A 15,704-nucleotide genomic window follows, 5' to 3' on the forward strand; every position below is an offset into this window, starting at 1 on the left:
GCTCCTCCCTCTGTGGCTCTGGGAGCGGCGGCTCCTCCCTCTGTGGCTCTGGGAGCGGCGGCTCTGGGAGCGGCGGCTCCTCCCTCTCTGGCTCTGGGAGCGACGGCAGCTCCTCACCCCTCTCTGGCTCTGGGAGCGACGGCAGCTCCTCACCCCTCTCTGGCTCTGGGAGCGACGGCAGCTCCTCACCCCTCTCTGGCTCTGGGAGCGACGGCAGCTCCTCACCCCTCTCTGGCTCTGGGAGCGACGGCAGCTCCTCACCCCTCTCTGGCTCTGGGAGCGACGGCAGCTCCTCACCCCTCTCTGGCTCTGGGAGCGACGGCGGCTCCTCCCTCTCTGGCTCTGGGAGCGGCGGCTCCTCCCTCTCTGGCTCTGGGAGCGGCGGCTCCTCCCTCTCTGGCTCTGGGGGCGACGGCAGCTCCTCCTCCCTCTCTGGCTCTGGGGGACGGCAGCTCCTCCTCCCTCTCTGGCTCTGGGGCGACGGCAGCTCCTCCTCCCTCTCTGGCTCTGGGAGCGACGGCAGCTCCTCCTCCCTCTCTGGCTCTCGGGAACGGCGGCTCACCCCTCTCTGGCTCTCGGGAAGGCGGCTCACCCCTCTCTGGCTCTCGGGAAGGCGGCTCACCCCTCTCTGGCTCTCGGGAAGGCGGCTCACCCCTCTCTGGCTCTCGGGAAGGCGGCTCACCCCTCTCTGGCTCTCGGGAAGGCGGCTCACCCCTCTCTGGCTCTCGGGAAGGTGGCTCACCCCTTTTTATTGGAGTGACCGGGGCATCTCCCATGTCTACCGCCAGGTAATTAACCACCATGAGGGCAACCTCTGGGAAGGACGCTGGGTGGTGTTGTTCCTCCCACTGTTCCCACCTCTCCCCATCCCGACACCACAGCGTGTTGATAACTATGGGGAGATCGTGGACGAGGTCTGCCTCAGGGTGCATCAACCAGTCCCAGATCTCCTGGGACGGTGGTGAAGGTGGTGGTGCTGGAGGTAGTAGGGTGGCCCCTGATGCCTGGGGTGAATACTGCACCTCTTCCTGGGCCTGGTTGTAGGGGCATCCTGCCCAGTTGTGGCCGTCCTCCTCACACCGGCCACACCAGTTTGCTGGTGGCACATCTGGGCAGGACCGCCAACGATGGTCCTCCTTCCTGCACCAGGAACACCAAGGGAAGAGGCTGGCCGGGTCCTCCAGCGGTGGCTGCAGCAGCTTACATTTCTTCAGCTGCTGCTTGTCCTGCCTTTGCTGCTGTCTGCTCTTCTTTCCCATTTTTTTTTTTTTTTTCCAAAAAATTAAAAAAAAAAACAATAATACTGCTCTGAGCCTCTAGGTGGCGCTATCCTGCTTCTGACACCAAATGTGGCAGGCTGGCGAGTGGATAGAGGCCCAGAGACAGACTGCAGTTCAAAAAAATATACTTTTATTATAAATAGAAATAAAAATAAAAAGGCACAAGGGCCAAAAAAAAGGGATTGAAACACAAAAAGAAAGACAAAAAGTAAAATGTACAAAATAAAGGTTTCCAGGCTGGGCAATGCCTTCACTGGATTTAGAAAATTGAAAAATCACAACCAACAAAACACCAACCTGCTTCCTCAGCTCCCTCCTCCTCAATGAGAAGCAGAGGCCTCCTTTTATGTCAGGTGGCTGGGCGCTGATTGATCGTTAATTAACCTAATCAACTAATCAACCCCAGCCACCTGAACATAATAAACCCAGGCAGGTAGGGGAAATTAACCCCATCCCTGCCAATTTAAAAAGGGCAGAGCTTTGCTCTGCCACAGTGCTATTGCATATCAGTATAATCCATTCCTGGTTTTACAATGAGTTTAATAAGACACACATGAACTAGTTACCTATGCACTCTGGGTAATCAAGCTTTTAATAAAACCTAAAATGGATGAAACTGCTATGCAACAGGAGTTGCAATTTCCTGCTAGACAACTGCCTTTGAGTAAGGACATCAGCTGTACTTGTGATCAATTATCTAACAATATATGCTGGCTAGGTTGGATATTAATACTAAATATAATGACTACCGTCTATATATATTAATTGTATACAGTGCTTCAATTCAACCCATTGCATCACACTGCACAACACAGCAATGCTTTATCAGAAAGGGGGCAACAGCACCTCCCTTCACACATCTGTTCCTACCTGTCGTGTGTTCTCATGAAATCCCAGGACTTCTTGGTTCCATTCTGTAAACAAAAGAAAGTATTTTGGTTTAGTGAGTGGAAGAGTGTTGATTGTTATTTCTATATTTAGCTGTTTAGTGGTGACATAAATGACATTAGCATTATGCTTGATTAAGGTATTATTTATCCATAAGCTTTGCTTTGTCTAATTTTAAACTTTTTAGTTTCAGCCAATATGGGAAAAAATATATATTTGTAATAGATGGTATTCAGTATATGGGTATAATATTTAAAATATATAGCTTTAAAACACCTATATTGTATACAGCTTGAAAATCTATTATTCATATTCTTCTTTTCAAATGGGGACAGGATATGAGTCTCTTTTTTTTTTTTGGTGCATAACTCGTCAGAGCTGATTAGGGCCGTATCTGGACATGAATACAATTAAGATGTTGTCAAGAGGTTTCCTGTTCCTGCACAGCACATCAGGACACATTCTCAAACCTGGCCGCTACTCAATTACACGCATCTCCTGGGATTGTTTGCAAATGAGTCACAACTTGCCTGAGGCATCACCTGCAGCAACTCCCTGCCGTGGGGGATCTGCACGTCCGAAACAGTCCACATCCTACAAGTCTGATCAAAGGCACGAATTTCACCACGTGGTGAAGTGCACATTTTTCTTCTACATTTTTAAACCCACAAAACCATTTGGTACATATTTAAACAGGTCACCACAGGTTCAAAAAGGCATACAGAGTAAAGGAGAGAGTAGGCAACAGAATATGTTGTAATATTTATTCCCACACAAAAATGCAAGTGTTTTGTTTAAACATGTAAAAGTAATTTGGATTGTGGCATTACCAGAGGGCATTTCTTGAACTTCCTTTGCATTGTTAATGTTGAATTGCTGAGGTAATACATACATCTACTATAAGGATAGGGCCACTCGTCAGACATGCAGTATATTGTAACTTGGTGTTTACAAAGGTCTGTTACAATCCATACTGTGCCTCTTACTTGCACTAGTAATATTATAACTGGTCCCCTACAGACAACAGTATAGATGAGCAGTTAAATAACCGTGAACTGCTAAATAATCACTTCTTGTGTTCAAACTAGCTTCAACCACACCATGTCACCTGCAATACAGAAAAGTTACCAGGACGCAGCAAAGAATGTACAGCTGTGTAGTTCAAATAGAGCTAATCAGCACAATTACAGGGGAACAGTTATAATGTTAATATAGATTTTAAAGAAGTAGTACTTTAATTTTTTTCTTTCAAATTAATGTACAATGACTCTACATTGAGTAATATAGGCACATTTGCAACTTTACATCTGAACTACCCACTGCCTTATCAATATCTCTCACTCTACAGAATGAGTCTGCCTGTGTGTACTACACTGTGTTAGAATATGCCTGTTCTGTCAGCATCAAACTGTACAAGAACTAACATGCGTGGATACATTTCCTTTATTTGCATTTACTGTAAAAATTGTATCTGATCACTCACTTATCTAAAGACAATAACGCAGCAATTATCAACACACAGTACAGCCTATCTGCACGTGCTTAGATAAATATTTAAGCAAACACAAAATACAAAAAATAAGATCAGATTTTGAGTGGCAGTCTGTTCTTTGAGACTACATGAAATGTAATCTCAGGTAAGATTAATCCACTCAAATGGATGCAGGTTTTCTTTCGCTGGGGTTTGTTCTGTTTGTTTTGTGACTAACACTAGAGTCGGTAATTATTAATTGCAGTTTAAACAGTTGCCAACGGTCTCTATAGTAGTTAGGGACCTACTGAGAGAGGGTCAACACGCGTGTTCACCCCCTCCCACCTGCCCCGACTGCCCCCTCAGACTGAGCCACACTGTTTCAATGCAAGCACAATCGCTAATAATAACTTGTATTTAAAACGGAAATAGAGAATACAAAGGGTCTTGACAAGTGGAGAAGCGGTTCTCCAGATATATGATGAAATGTAAGAGTGACAGCTCGTTACCCTTGTGTCCGCAGCCTGTTACACCACGTCTCTCCACATGATGCTCCTGCGCAGCTTATCAATTTACACAGCTTGACTTATCAGGCTTTCAATAGCAACAATAGAAGTGGCCAGCGCTATTCTGCATAAGACATGAGGCATATTTATACCGGCCCTAAAAATCAACACACTACTGTAAATGTATTAAAATCAATTTCTAACTAGGATTTAACAATTCAACTAGTTATAAAGCTATGCCCAAATATATAAAGTACATGCTTTGAGCTGGCATCAGAATTTATACATTTATTTAAGAGTGCCACTGAAAAAGTGTCAGGATACCTCCGAGAACAGCCCCATCAATCAATAGCATTTCACTCAATTGAGAGGCCCACACTGTACAGTGCATTGTGTGCAGAGAAGGTAAATATCCATTATGTCATCGTGTAAGTAATTTAAATGGCAGCTATGGGAGTTGTATGCATCTAGCTATCAAAACACCTCTGAGAAGGATAACAGCGCCTCATAACAGCAGGAACCTGTTATTTCCTGTTTCTGTCAGAAATGGCAAAGGTATGTTTTCTCAAAACGTGGACTTTTGAAGTACTTTCACTGATGTAGGGAAACGGAAAGAAATGGAGGATGAGAAATCCCTGCTTTTTTTTTTGTAAGCGTATGACAAACTCCATTTGAATTCTGTTGTTCTCTCTCCTCACATGGCAGACGGGCCATCATTCTAAGACTGTTCTGTGATTGGAACAGAATTCTCACATCAACAGAATGAATTGGAAGTGGCACACAAGGGAAATGATCAAGGATTTTGCACATCATGGTTCAGTTTTTTTCTTTTTTCTCAAGCACCCACACTCACTGGAGACATGACCTCTACTTTCTTAGGTTACCTCTGCTGTTTTATCCTTTGTGCCTTTGACAGCTCTTCTTAACTCAAACTTCCTGAACACTGCACCGACTGTGATTAACTTCAAAGCCAGGGTCCTGCTCACACACATCACTCTCTGGCAAAAAGCAGAAACCAGGCTCTGAAAATTTCCAATAAAATGCAACCTTTTCATTGTTAACATATCCTTCTATCATTAAACTAATTAAAGCCAATCAATTTGAAGTGACAAAACTTTTTATCTTGGGGTGAGAAAAAAAAGCAGTTACTGTTTTAACACTATCTACACAAATATGTACAGTTTGACCGCCTTGAACAAAATACAAAACAGCTACTCAAATATTGTAGAAATGCCAGTTATTTCAGTAACTGCCTAAATTAACGATTTACCAGCTAAAATATTTTAAAATCTTTGATTTACTTAATAAAGACTTGTACATCATATAGTATAACATGGTAAACACACATGAGAAACTTGTTATGTACTGAAACTAGCTGAAATACAGTTTATTGTAAACTGACCACACTGCAGTTTCTAGATGGTGCCACTCCTACACTTGACACAAGTCAGCCAATCTGTATTTGCTTTAATAAATAATGCATGCCAACATTTGCAGGTACAGTACAATGAAATCCGTGGTCTGTTAAATACAACATTTTCCCAATCAATTTAACATTTTAAATGAAATACATAATAGTGGCTTTAGTGGCATTTAAAAGCTTTCACGAATAACTCTTTCAGTGTGTAACTTTGTTTTTCAGCTATGTTAATTAAAAACTAAGCCTTCGTCTCGACATAACAAAAGCTTTACCTTTAAAAAGCCTGTGACTGCTTTTCATCACTTCATGACCTTGCGTGCCTTTGACCTGTTTTAACCACAAAGAACAGGGTTGTTATTATAGTACTGACGTATGATGGTTTGCCGTGCGCAATAACGTTTAACTGGGCAGAGAGGTAGCTAGTATTTTCATCTTCTTTTGTGGTGTTGATAGAAATCATCCATACAGCTACATCTACACTTAAAAGCAGCAAGTTGGGGGAAAAACTATACGGACGACAAGTTAACTTTACAAATCCTTTTTTTTTTTTTTTTAAGATGCAGCTTACTCTTGACTTCTACTTGTTGAATACAATGTGGACACAACGGGCTGTAGTCATAAAGCATTAGTGTGCAAGGAAGTGTATTGCAGTTAAACACACAGAAATCCTTTATGAACGCTTTATAAAATACAAAAGGAAACTCAGTTATGATACAAAGTAAATTCAAGTCTATAAAATGTTTGCACCAGTAATTTCATTAGGGCTGCATTCTCCTCCGGTGATTTCCCTAGGAGACAATAGTTTAGCTTACCTGAATAGCACTGCCATTCTTTCACCACTACAGCATATAGCTCTATAAAATACCAGGGCTATGATAGCATTGTTGGGGTGTTTGTAAATTATTGATTATCTACCTGCTCTGCTCTGTAAACTGAAACTGTATAACTATTGTCTGAATTTGTTATAAAGACCTTGGGTCATGTTTGCCTTTGGTTATATCTGCAAGAGAGGTAGCGTGTCTGTTTTCAGCTCCAAATATTGGTTGCTTTGGGAGGGAAGCTGTGTTGAAACTGCAATCTTGAAAGTCTTATCTGTGTGCTATGTGTTCAAAGGTCCCCTCTCAACTGTAAGGAGGTGGTAAAGCAAACATGAATGAGCACATAACTGCGAAGAAATATTAAAACCAATTACGCTGTCTGGCAGCCTCTGTATCTAAAGTAAGAGTCTGTATGGAATAAAGATGACTTTAACCAGCTACTACATGCCTGCAGACAGCGGCCCAAGGGGGATTTTTTTTTTTAAAAAGCTTATTTCATATACCCCTGCCAAATCAGTTTTCAATTCTACATACACATAGCTAACCTTTCCAGAGCAACAAGGGGTTACTGCCATTCTTCAAATACAATGAAAACACACAGTTTGTTTCCAGAGAGAACCATGAAAAGGGAATGCTACTGTAATGAAGGCTTGAAGTGTGACAAGAAAACCTTGCACCATACTCCTTGGTGGATAGTGTTATTGATTGGTGTGCATGCGTGCAGGTTTGGGGGGTGGGTTGGGAATTGGAATAGTGGGTTAGTATTTTACGTGAGACCAAAAACAAAACTGATATACAGTACAGGGCATCCCATGAGCCAGATATCATAGGCACAATTGGAAATAATGGTTATCTCGACAATTCCTTCCAGACATCATAGGCATATTTGTTAAAATTGGTTGTCTCTCCAGTGTGAAATATCTTTAAGAAAAAAGGGAACAAAGTCAGATAGTCCAACAGGGTACAGCCGATATAACAGAAGAGAACATCCTAATCAGCATAATATACAATGGTTGGCTTATGGGATAACCTGTACAGTAAAAAAAAAAAAAAAAAAAAAAAAAAGAAAAAAAAAAGAACTATTTGCACTTTTGTTTATTTTTCTTCCCTCTTAGAAACTTCACTCCCCCTATGTCGGCAAAACATTTGCTGAAAAGCGCTTCTCTGTACTATTCCAAAGAAACGCATAGATTTATTTAACCTTTCCAGGTATGAGATTGCTGTAAACGAAAGAAAAAAAAAGTTTAGTATCAGCAGAGTCAGCAAAAGCTGTCAATGAGAACTGCTTTGTAGAACCGTCAGCAGTTGACTGAAAGGACATCAAAACTAATAGGCTGCACTGCTTGGTAATGGTTTGGTATTTTAATAAGACCTAAAGAAGAGAAACACCTACAGTGGTCTTTCTAAAACTTTGCTTCAGAGACAACATACCCCAGATTTTCCGTGCTTGATGACGTGCTCGCTAAACCTGTGATTCATCAAGAGGCTGATCGAGATAAAAAACTGAGAGATGTACTGTGCTGCACACAGAATTAATGCATCATTTTTATATGCATTACCCACATGTTATTTTCTGAGGGTGGCGTTGGTAGCGTTTGCTTCGCCTTATCGTATTGCTTAACTGTAGCATGCATGGCCTTGTTCAGCGCAGTGAACAGCATTTGAGGTAGGTGGTTTAGGAGAAACACTTAACTGGTTTGTGAAAGTGTTGGAAGTGGAAGCCAGGAATAACAGGAAATCTACTGCAGGCCTGCCTCTTGTTGACCACAACTGTTAGCTACTATGAGAAAGACAGGATCATTTAGACTACTAGAGTGTGAATACGGTAAAAAAACAAAAACAAAAACTAAATACTGTAAGTACCACTAAACCCAAGTATTTCTTTCAGTTTGAAAAAAGAAATGATTGAAATTTACTCTAGAATATGAAGCTATAAAATCTCCAGCTAGACTAACGTTATTTTAAATGCTTGCCAGTTCAAACAAGCCTCAACTAAACTATAACCTGTCCTTCCCCTTATACTAGTTTACCATAGTAAAAGCATGGCAAAGCCTTGGTGAGCCTTATAAAGACCAGCGAGGTATGGTAAAGCATATTAATGGCAAACCAGTGTAAACTATAGTAAATACATTATATAACCATGGGGAAAAAGCATTGTAAAACTGCAAAAAATATAGTGGGAAAAATACTATGCAAAAATACTGTGGTAACCCTTTACAAGGGTCTGCTTGTAATGTAAGGGATACCAAATGTGCTCTATGTGGTAGGTCTTAATGTTAGAGTAACGTGAACCTTAACAACAAGTTAATGAAGTTAAACCTGTGCAATACATGTTCCTACCAGCAACATTATTGTAGTTCTTGGCTTGTTTTTATACTCAGAGTTGGATACAAATATTCTGAAGACGTGCTATGTTACCTTCAGCACAGGAAGTGAACAGACACCAGGAGGTAACAGTAAATGTGTTTTTAAAAAAATAAATAAATAAATAAAAATGAAACAATTAAAAAAAATCATTCGATTTTCAACACAGAGAAAAGGTGGCAACCCATAAGGCTGTTCACACTATTAAGTATGTTTTAAATCCTGGGTTACTAGTCCTTTAAGGAGTTTGAAAGGGTTTTCATTATTACTATTTTGAAATAACATAAACATATCATTACCACTAAATATTGGTGCAGTGATCTTGGTTTCTCAAGCAATGCTAATGTAACTGTATAATTTGGAGTTCTGAAGCAGTCTTTAAAAAGCTCGGGGAGATCAGTTTCCTCTTGGTCAGGTCACAGTTTCAGATCCTGCCTCAGGATAACCTGGAAAAGCACCATTAATCAATCCCTGAACTTTAACGGTCTGTGATTTGTGAAACTCAGGTCCCAACGGACTGAAGAAAATCCCACAGTCCTTGTTAGCCGAGCTAAAGAGAAAACAATCTCAGATAAATGTCTTCCCTGAATCTTCACTTTCCCATCTCAAGATAGGGATACAGTCCTTGGGGAAATATATATGAATACTCAAAGGATTGAGCGTCCTGTATACATATCTCCATTACAAACCTGGGACACAATAGAACAAACACACAGACAGCAGAGCATTTCACAATGCAATACAACTTTTTACAACAAAATTACAGAACTATACAGAACATCTTTAAAGTAAATGGCCTTTTATCAATATTGAGTGTCACGCTCGACTCAATATAAAGTTTACCCTGGAAAATGATCGAGCTTCTGCAATGCATTAGGCATGTTTTAGCATGGTCACTCATGCATGTATTTACCATGCTTTCACAATGGATTACTACACTATTCTTTTACCATGCATATTGAAGTACACATTTGTTAGGGCCGGTGGCAGGGCAGGGCAGGGCAAAGCCCTGCGTGTAAATAAATATATCGTTTGGTGATGGGAAAATGTATTGTTTATTTTAAACAATACATTTATTTTATTTTTGTGTTATTTAAAAAGTATTTTGTGTTTAGGTAAAACACAATATATTATTATTTAAAAACGTATTGGGTTGTGTCTATTTAAAAAGAGTATGTTTTGTTATTGGTGTATGATTTAAATGCATTTTGGGTTAAATTAAAAACGCGACAGTGTTTGTTATTGTGTATGGCAGCGTGGATGGGATTAGAAACCCATCCACTAAAACTTGTGCAGAACGTGACCATCTCCTGACCGATTAATTTATTGTTAATCCAGAGATGGTCACATGTATAAAAAGCCTGCAGCTGTCCTTGTTTGGGATGGGTGCTCGAGAGGAGCGAGCGTGAGACACGGGAGTGGAAAAGAAACGAAAGAAAAGAGAAACGAAAGTTAAACTAAAAACAATTGCCAAGCGTGTAGGAAGCACGGTGTTTGTTAGTTGTTTCGTTGTTAGCAGTGTTTTTTGTTACAAATCTTAAAATTTTGTTGAAATAAAAACAGCGCCGCAGTGCACTTTTGCACCCGATGATGGCCTGACATCATCACCCTCAGCCGTCCTGTCACAGGGCCATTCTAATTACAAAATTTCAAAAACGAATGCATTTTTTTCTGTACAAATGATGCAATTTTATTCAAATTAAAAATGCAACACTGTGTTCCAAGTCCATTCTTACTACTTTTGTCAATTATTAAAAACCTTAAAACACTGAGATGTATTTTCTGTCTACACAAGTTTCTCAGGAGTTTTTACCCATTGTTCTAGTTCTACTGAAATGATCATTCGCTGATAACGGCATATAATAGAGCTGCATTTCCCTGCATTGAATAAGAAAATAGGCAATGCAGATCGCTCTGGTTATTTTATTCGATTACATAATTTTAATAACAAAGGCAGTGCTTTTGAATGGTATGTTCTTTAAGAAGCACCACTCCTCCTGTTTCTCCCCTAGAGGTTTCAATTTAATGGTAGCTTGAACGCATCTCTAGGAGTGACCACAGATGGTCGGGGTTCTCATTAGCAAGTCCACTTGCTGGGTCAAAGTGAATAGCCTGCTGGGACATTGAGAAACACTGCGTATACAGATTAGTATACACATTACAAAGAACAGGGCATTGAAGTAAATGTGCTCCTGAGCCTAAAGTGCAATAAAGACCTAAAAAAAAAACAACCCCTGTTCTGAGGTGCTTAAAGTTTAATTATCCCACTATGCAATATTTACTATATTGATTGGTTAATATAATGATAATGTACACTCATTTCAACGTACATACTTTACAGTAGGCATTTTCATATACCCTTTTTAGGAATGAAATTGCTTTCTGATTAATTGCAAACTCTCAAAAAGACTACACATTTCATGCTGTTAAATATGAATACCAGTCAATACCAGTTTCGGATGGACTCTTGCAGTTCACTGTGCTTTTATACTTGTGTTGTGTTTCAGTGACACATTAATTACCACAATAACTACTGTTGTATTAGTAAGAGAAATATGATTGAGGTTACAGAAAGGGTTTTTGTTTTCTGACTCCAGAGGCTTTATCGTAACAATGTCCAGATATATTTCAAACTTTTAAATTAAAAAAAAACTAAAAAAAAACTTCAGGCCACACAAAAAGATAGCGGAAATAGAAAAAACGGCACGTCTGATTGGAGTTAGAAATAGTAAATAAAACTATAGGGAGAGTCAATGAGAAGTCCCCAGAAGTACAGGAATGCAAACACATGTGTGTGTGTGTGTAGGGTGTCCCTTACTATAAAAGAAATCATTTTGCACAGTTTGGGCAGCTTTGTTTTGCAGTCCTCTTGCCCAAACTGCACAAGATGACATCTCTTGCTGGAAATTTGTAAGAGGATCCTACAATTTCCTCATCCCGTATTAGGCCCTGGTCTCCATAACAGAACCTGAGGTGGTCATGGAGAAGCACATGCAGCTGCATGGACAGCTGTCAGCTGAGGTCTGCACTGTCATACATCAATGACCACAACAAAATACAACCGCAAAAGTGGAATGGGACTACCGAAGCACAGACATGCACACAACATTGTCCATTTTAGGTTATGGGATAATGCTGACATTATATTAAACATTATTCTTATCTGATGGAGGTTTTAGACTTCATTTAAATCATGGTTTCCCCCTAACCAAGTTAAAGTGCATCCGTATTAAATATCAGCAGTGGATAACCAGCTACGCATCAGTTCCTAAGGATGGAGGGTTTAGTACATTTCCTTCCACTGTGTGTTAAATTAGACCATGAACTTTAAATAGAGCAGGAAATTGATGCTAGCTCACATCCTTCCATGTCTTTGACTACAAATTGTAGGCCTTTGATTTGCGTTGGGAAGACATCTATCTTTAACCTAAAGACCTAAGACTTTAAATCAGTCTGTGAGTACAAGTAACTAGCTAGGAAAAGTGCTCTTCATTGATCAGTATAATACACTATACAGTATACAGCCAGCTGTGACAGGAAGAATGCCTGCAAAAACACGACACTTGCAATAAAGAATATAACTAAAACAATTATAGAACATAATATCTGTATGTATTTGACCAAACGATGCAGCAGATTGGAATGAATATGTACTTGTATCTTTTAATACAGACAATCCCAAACAGTATATGTCTTTCAAAAGACCATATGGCTATAAAGACTTAATTTGTGTAGGTGTACATAAAAAAAATAAAAAATAAGTAACTTTATTGGTGACCCACGAAAAAAAGCTACACAGTGCATTCGAACAAACTCTGCAGCAAAAGAACATCCCGGCCTTGTCCTGTCACCACTGCTTATTTTCTATCTATCTCCAATCTTCCTTCAGTATCAGGTTTATAGTTCACTCACCAATCAAAACATTATGACATGCCAAAAACATAATCCGATTTCTCGGTCTTCAGAACTGGAAGATAAGGGTGAGCTTTGCTGAACAACTACTCCACCTTTCTCTGGAATGTTACTAGTTTTCTGAAAGAACATGGTAAAAAGCACAATGCAGGGCACTGACGAAAGCCTGTTTGCTAACACTTTGTTTTTCTATACTGGTCCAAGGTTTTTTGATGGTTACGTTTCCCGGGGATCCTCTCCACCACAGCCCCACCCCCCTATAGTAAATCAGAATGCTGGGAGACACTGATGTAGCACTATTTCCAGCTCACAAACTTCTGTCGCTCAGCTAACTTCCTGAACTGTCCCACACTCCTATTATCTTCAGGCCATTAGGCTAAGGCAGAGTGCAAGTCTACCCAATGACTCTGTAAACAGCCTTGCAAGTTAGTGTATGAATCAGAGTGTAAGTTTAGCCTGTACATTTATACAGCACAGCTGCTTAAGCTCCATTGTTGTGATACAATTATTATTATTATTAGTTATTATTAAGAAATACAAGTTCTGGATTAACTATAAACCTATAATCTATAAACAGTGGCCTTTGGGCCTTTTTAAACACCTGAATCAGTTTAGAATGAGATGGTGTCAGTGCAGTGCCTTTATATATGTCCCATTATTTATTGATCATACTGCATTGAAAAAGAGACAAAGGATGCATTTTTCTACCAAATAAATATTTAATAAATAATTTTTAAAAAATCTATTGTGTTTTTTAGAAGGAACATTGCCATTTTAAGAACATGACCCTCTTGAAAACGTTTTTCGAAGAAAACATTTAACTCATTACTGATGACAGAAATGATTTATAAGCCCCTTAGTAGTCAGAAAACGCATTGTTGAAACATTCTCCATAATTCACAAGCCCTCAGGGAAATGACATATAGGACTCGCATGGGCAACGATCAATTGTTAATTCACTGAGAGAAAGAAAGAAAAGCAGCTTTAGAAGCATTTGGAAAATATTAAACATTACATTTTTTCTGCTGTCTCATGGGGATAAGCAAATCTAAAAAAAAGTGTGTAGATGCAAAAAATAAAATAAAATAAAAAATTCAGTCTGGGTGGCCTATATCATTATGGATATTCATTTTTTTAAGCATTTTTGTTTTCTGAATTATGTATATTCATAATCCTGTAAATCCCTCTATATTGCTTCTGGAAATCCTGCTTCACACTCATTGAGTGTGGCTGCAATTGAGTTTGCCACAGAATGCTCTGCTACTATCGGCTGCCATTGGCTGCCACTGTCAGGTCCTAATCTACAGCCACTAGTCGTCTTTGTGGTGCAGAATTGCTGGTGAACTCTGTATTTCTCTCTTGGTCATGAAGGGTTGCATCTATTACCCTATGCTTGAGAAGGGGAGACCCCCTGCCGGTACAGATCACACCCAGTAACCTTCAGTGCCTCCAATAAGCCTGGACCGACAGACAAGAGAGGAGCTTCAAAGTCACGACCTTCCGATGCCAAGGGTCAACACACAACTGAACCAAGGAACCCGGGGCAGCTTATCCCTTTTTTGAAATGCGTTGACCACCTGTCTATCGCAGACAGTCGCCTCTCTGCAAAAAGAATAATTTTCATGTGCATTAGGATTTATGTCAGAATTATCTCCCCTAAAAGATATACAGAAGAAAATCGAATGACGGCCACTCACTCCACTCTACGACGTGCCATGTGCACTGGTTCTCGAAAAAAAAACCTTTTCACACAGGATTCCTGTCCCTTCCGAGTAAGCTATCGACTTTGCAAATCAAAGTTTCATGGGAAGCACATTCTGCCCACCTTTGTGAACATCTTGCTCTTTCGCCTCTAATGTATTCATCACCTCTCATCACATCTGTCCCAGCAAATCCCATTTCCTGTCCTATTCATGAGGCTTGGCAACCTGGTGCTTCAGTGATTGCTGCCACACTTTTCCCATGGCCTTCTCACCTCTGATCCCCTCTAAGTTCTCAGCTCCCATTGTTTCTCATCTGTTCTCCCCTGCTGCAAACTGCTGTCAGTTGCTCGCTTACCCCTAATCTCCCCCCTTGCCTTTGATATTGCCTATAATCCAACAGCCTGTCAACTGAGGCATCGGCCCATGTCCTTCCCAGCTGCTCCAGCACAAACTCTGAATGGCGGCTGCTTCACATGAGAAATTTAAAGGATCTGGCCACAGCAAGCTCGTCTCACAAACCAACTAATTAATTATGTCTTGATCCATGAATCGTGGGGATTCATTTTGATGATTAGCTGTGTAACAAATGAGAACTACTTTTAGTTACAGGAGTAACACCACATACTGTAGGTGAGGATGTATGTAAACTTTCTGTCTAGAATATACCAATCGTCCTATGGGATGAACAAAATGGTGATAATTAATGACCTAGATGTACTGTTATATTTCAAACGACTTGATCTAGATGTACTGTTATATTTCAAACAACTTGATGATTTTGATGTTTCTCAGTTATTAGAACTATCTCTAAAAATCCTATGAAATTTTCAACTGCTTGTTACGACTTTAACTACATATAATAGGTGTTTTGTACCCTGTAAAATCAGAGATAAAGCAAACTGGTTAACACTTTAACAAACAACAACTTTAGCAAGCTACAGTATAATGATGCTGTTGTAATCAATGGTGTTAACCAATGACCTTATCAGAAATGAACAATTTTATCACCTAAGTCAATAGAGGAGCAATTGGACTGTTTTCTGTTTCTTAACTAAATAATATAATCAGTAAGTGTATAGCACTGTAAACACTGATTTCGATTGCTTTTGCACGGCACATTCACAGACATTTCAGACCACAAACATGCAGGTTTGGTTACGTTGACAGCAAATAAGTCCTTGTTACTTTCAGGGCCACAAACATGTGCTATTTAGTAGCCTTTCAAAAGGGCACATTGTGAACAAAAACAAAGCATCCCCTGTGGCACCACTCAGCACCCTTACAAACATATCTACCATGTTTTGTCACAAAGCGGATTTCATATGTAAAAGGGGAGGGGCAA

At 40.0% G+C, this 15,704-nt stretch overlaps 1 protein-coding gene across 2 annotated transcripts in view; it reads right to left on the reverse strand.

Moving 5' to 3' along the window:
- The window catches only part of LOC121330300 (uridine diphosphate glucose pyrophosphatase NUDT14-like), a 37,109-nt gene that overhangs the window by 17,489 nt on the left and 3,916 nt on the right, over positions 1 to 15,704 (reverse strand). The window contains exons 1-2 of one of the 2 annotated variants that reach the window (XM_041276716.1): positions 5,030 to 5,155; positions 2,151 to 2,194 (exon numbers count right to left, since the gene is read on the reverse strand). In XM_041276716.1, coding sequence (XP_041132650.1) covers positions 2,151 to 2,194; positions 5,030 to 5,137 — 152 coding nt within the window. In that variant the 5' untranslated portion in view covers positions 5,138 to 5,155. Of the gene's footprint in view, positions 1 to 2,150; positions 2,195 to 5,029; positions 5,156 to 15,704 lie in introns of those variants that run through there. The other variant, XM_041276715.1, reaches the window with a different exon arrangement.

This window comes from Polyodon spathula, chromosome 17, assembly GCF_017654505.1.
Source record: "Polyodon spathula isolate WHYD16114869_AA chromosome 17, ASM1765450v1, whole genome shotgun sequence".
Taxonomy (NCBI): Eukaryota; Metazoa; Chordata; class Actinopteri; order Acipenseriformes; family Polyodontidae; genus Polyodon; species Polyodon spathula.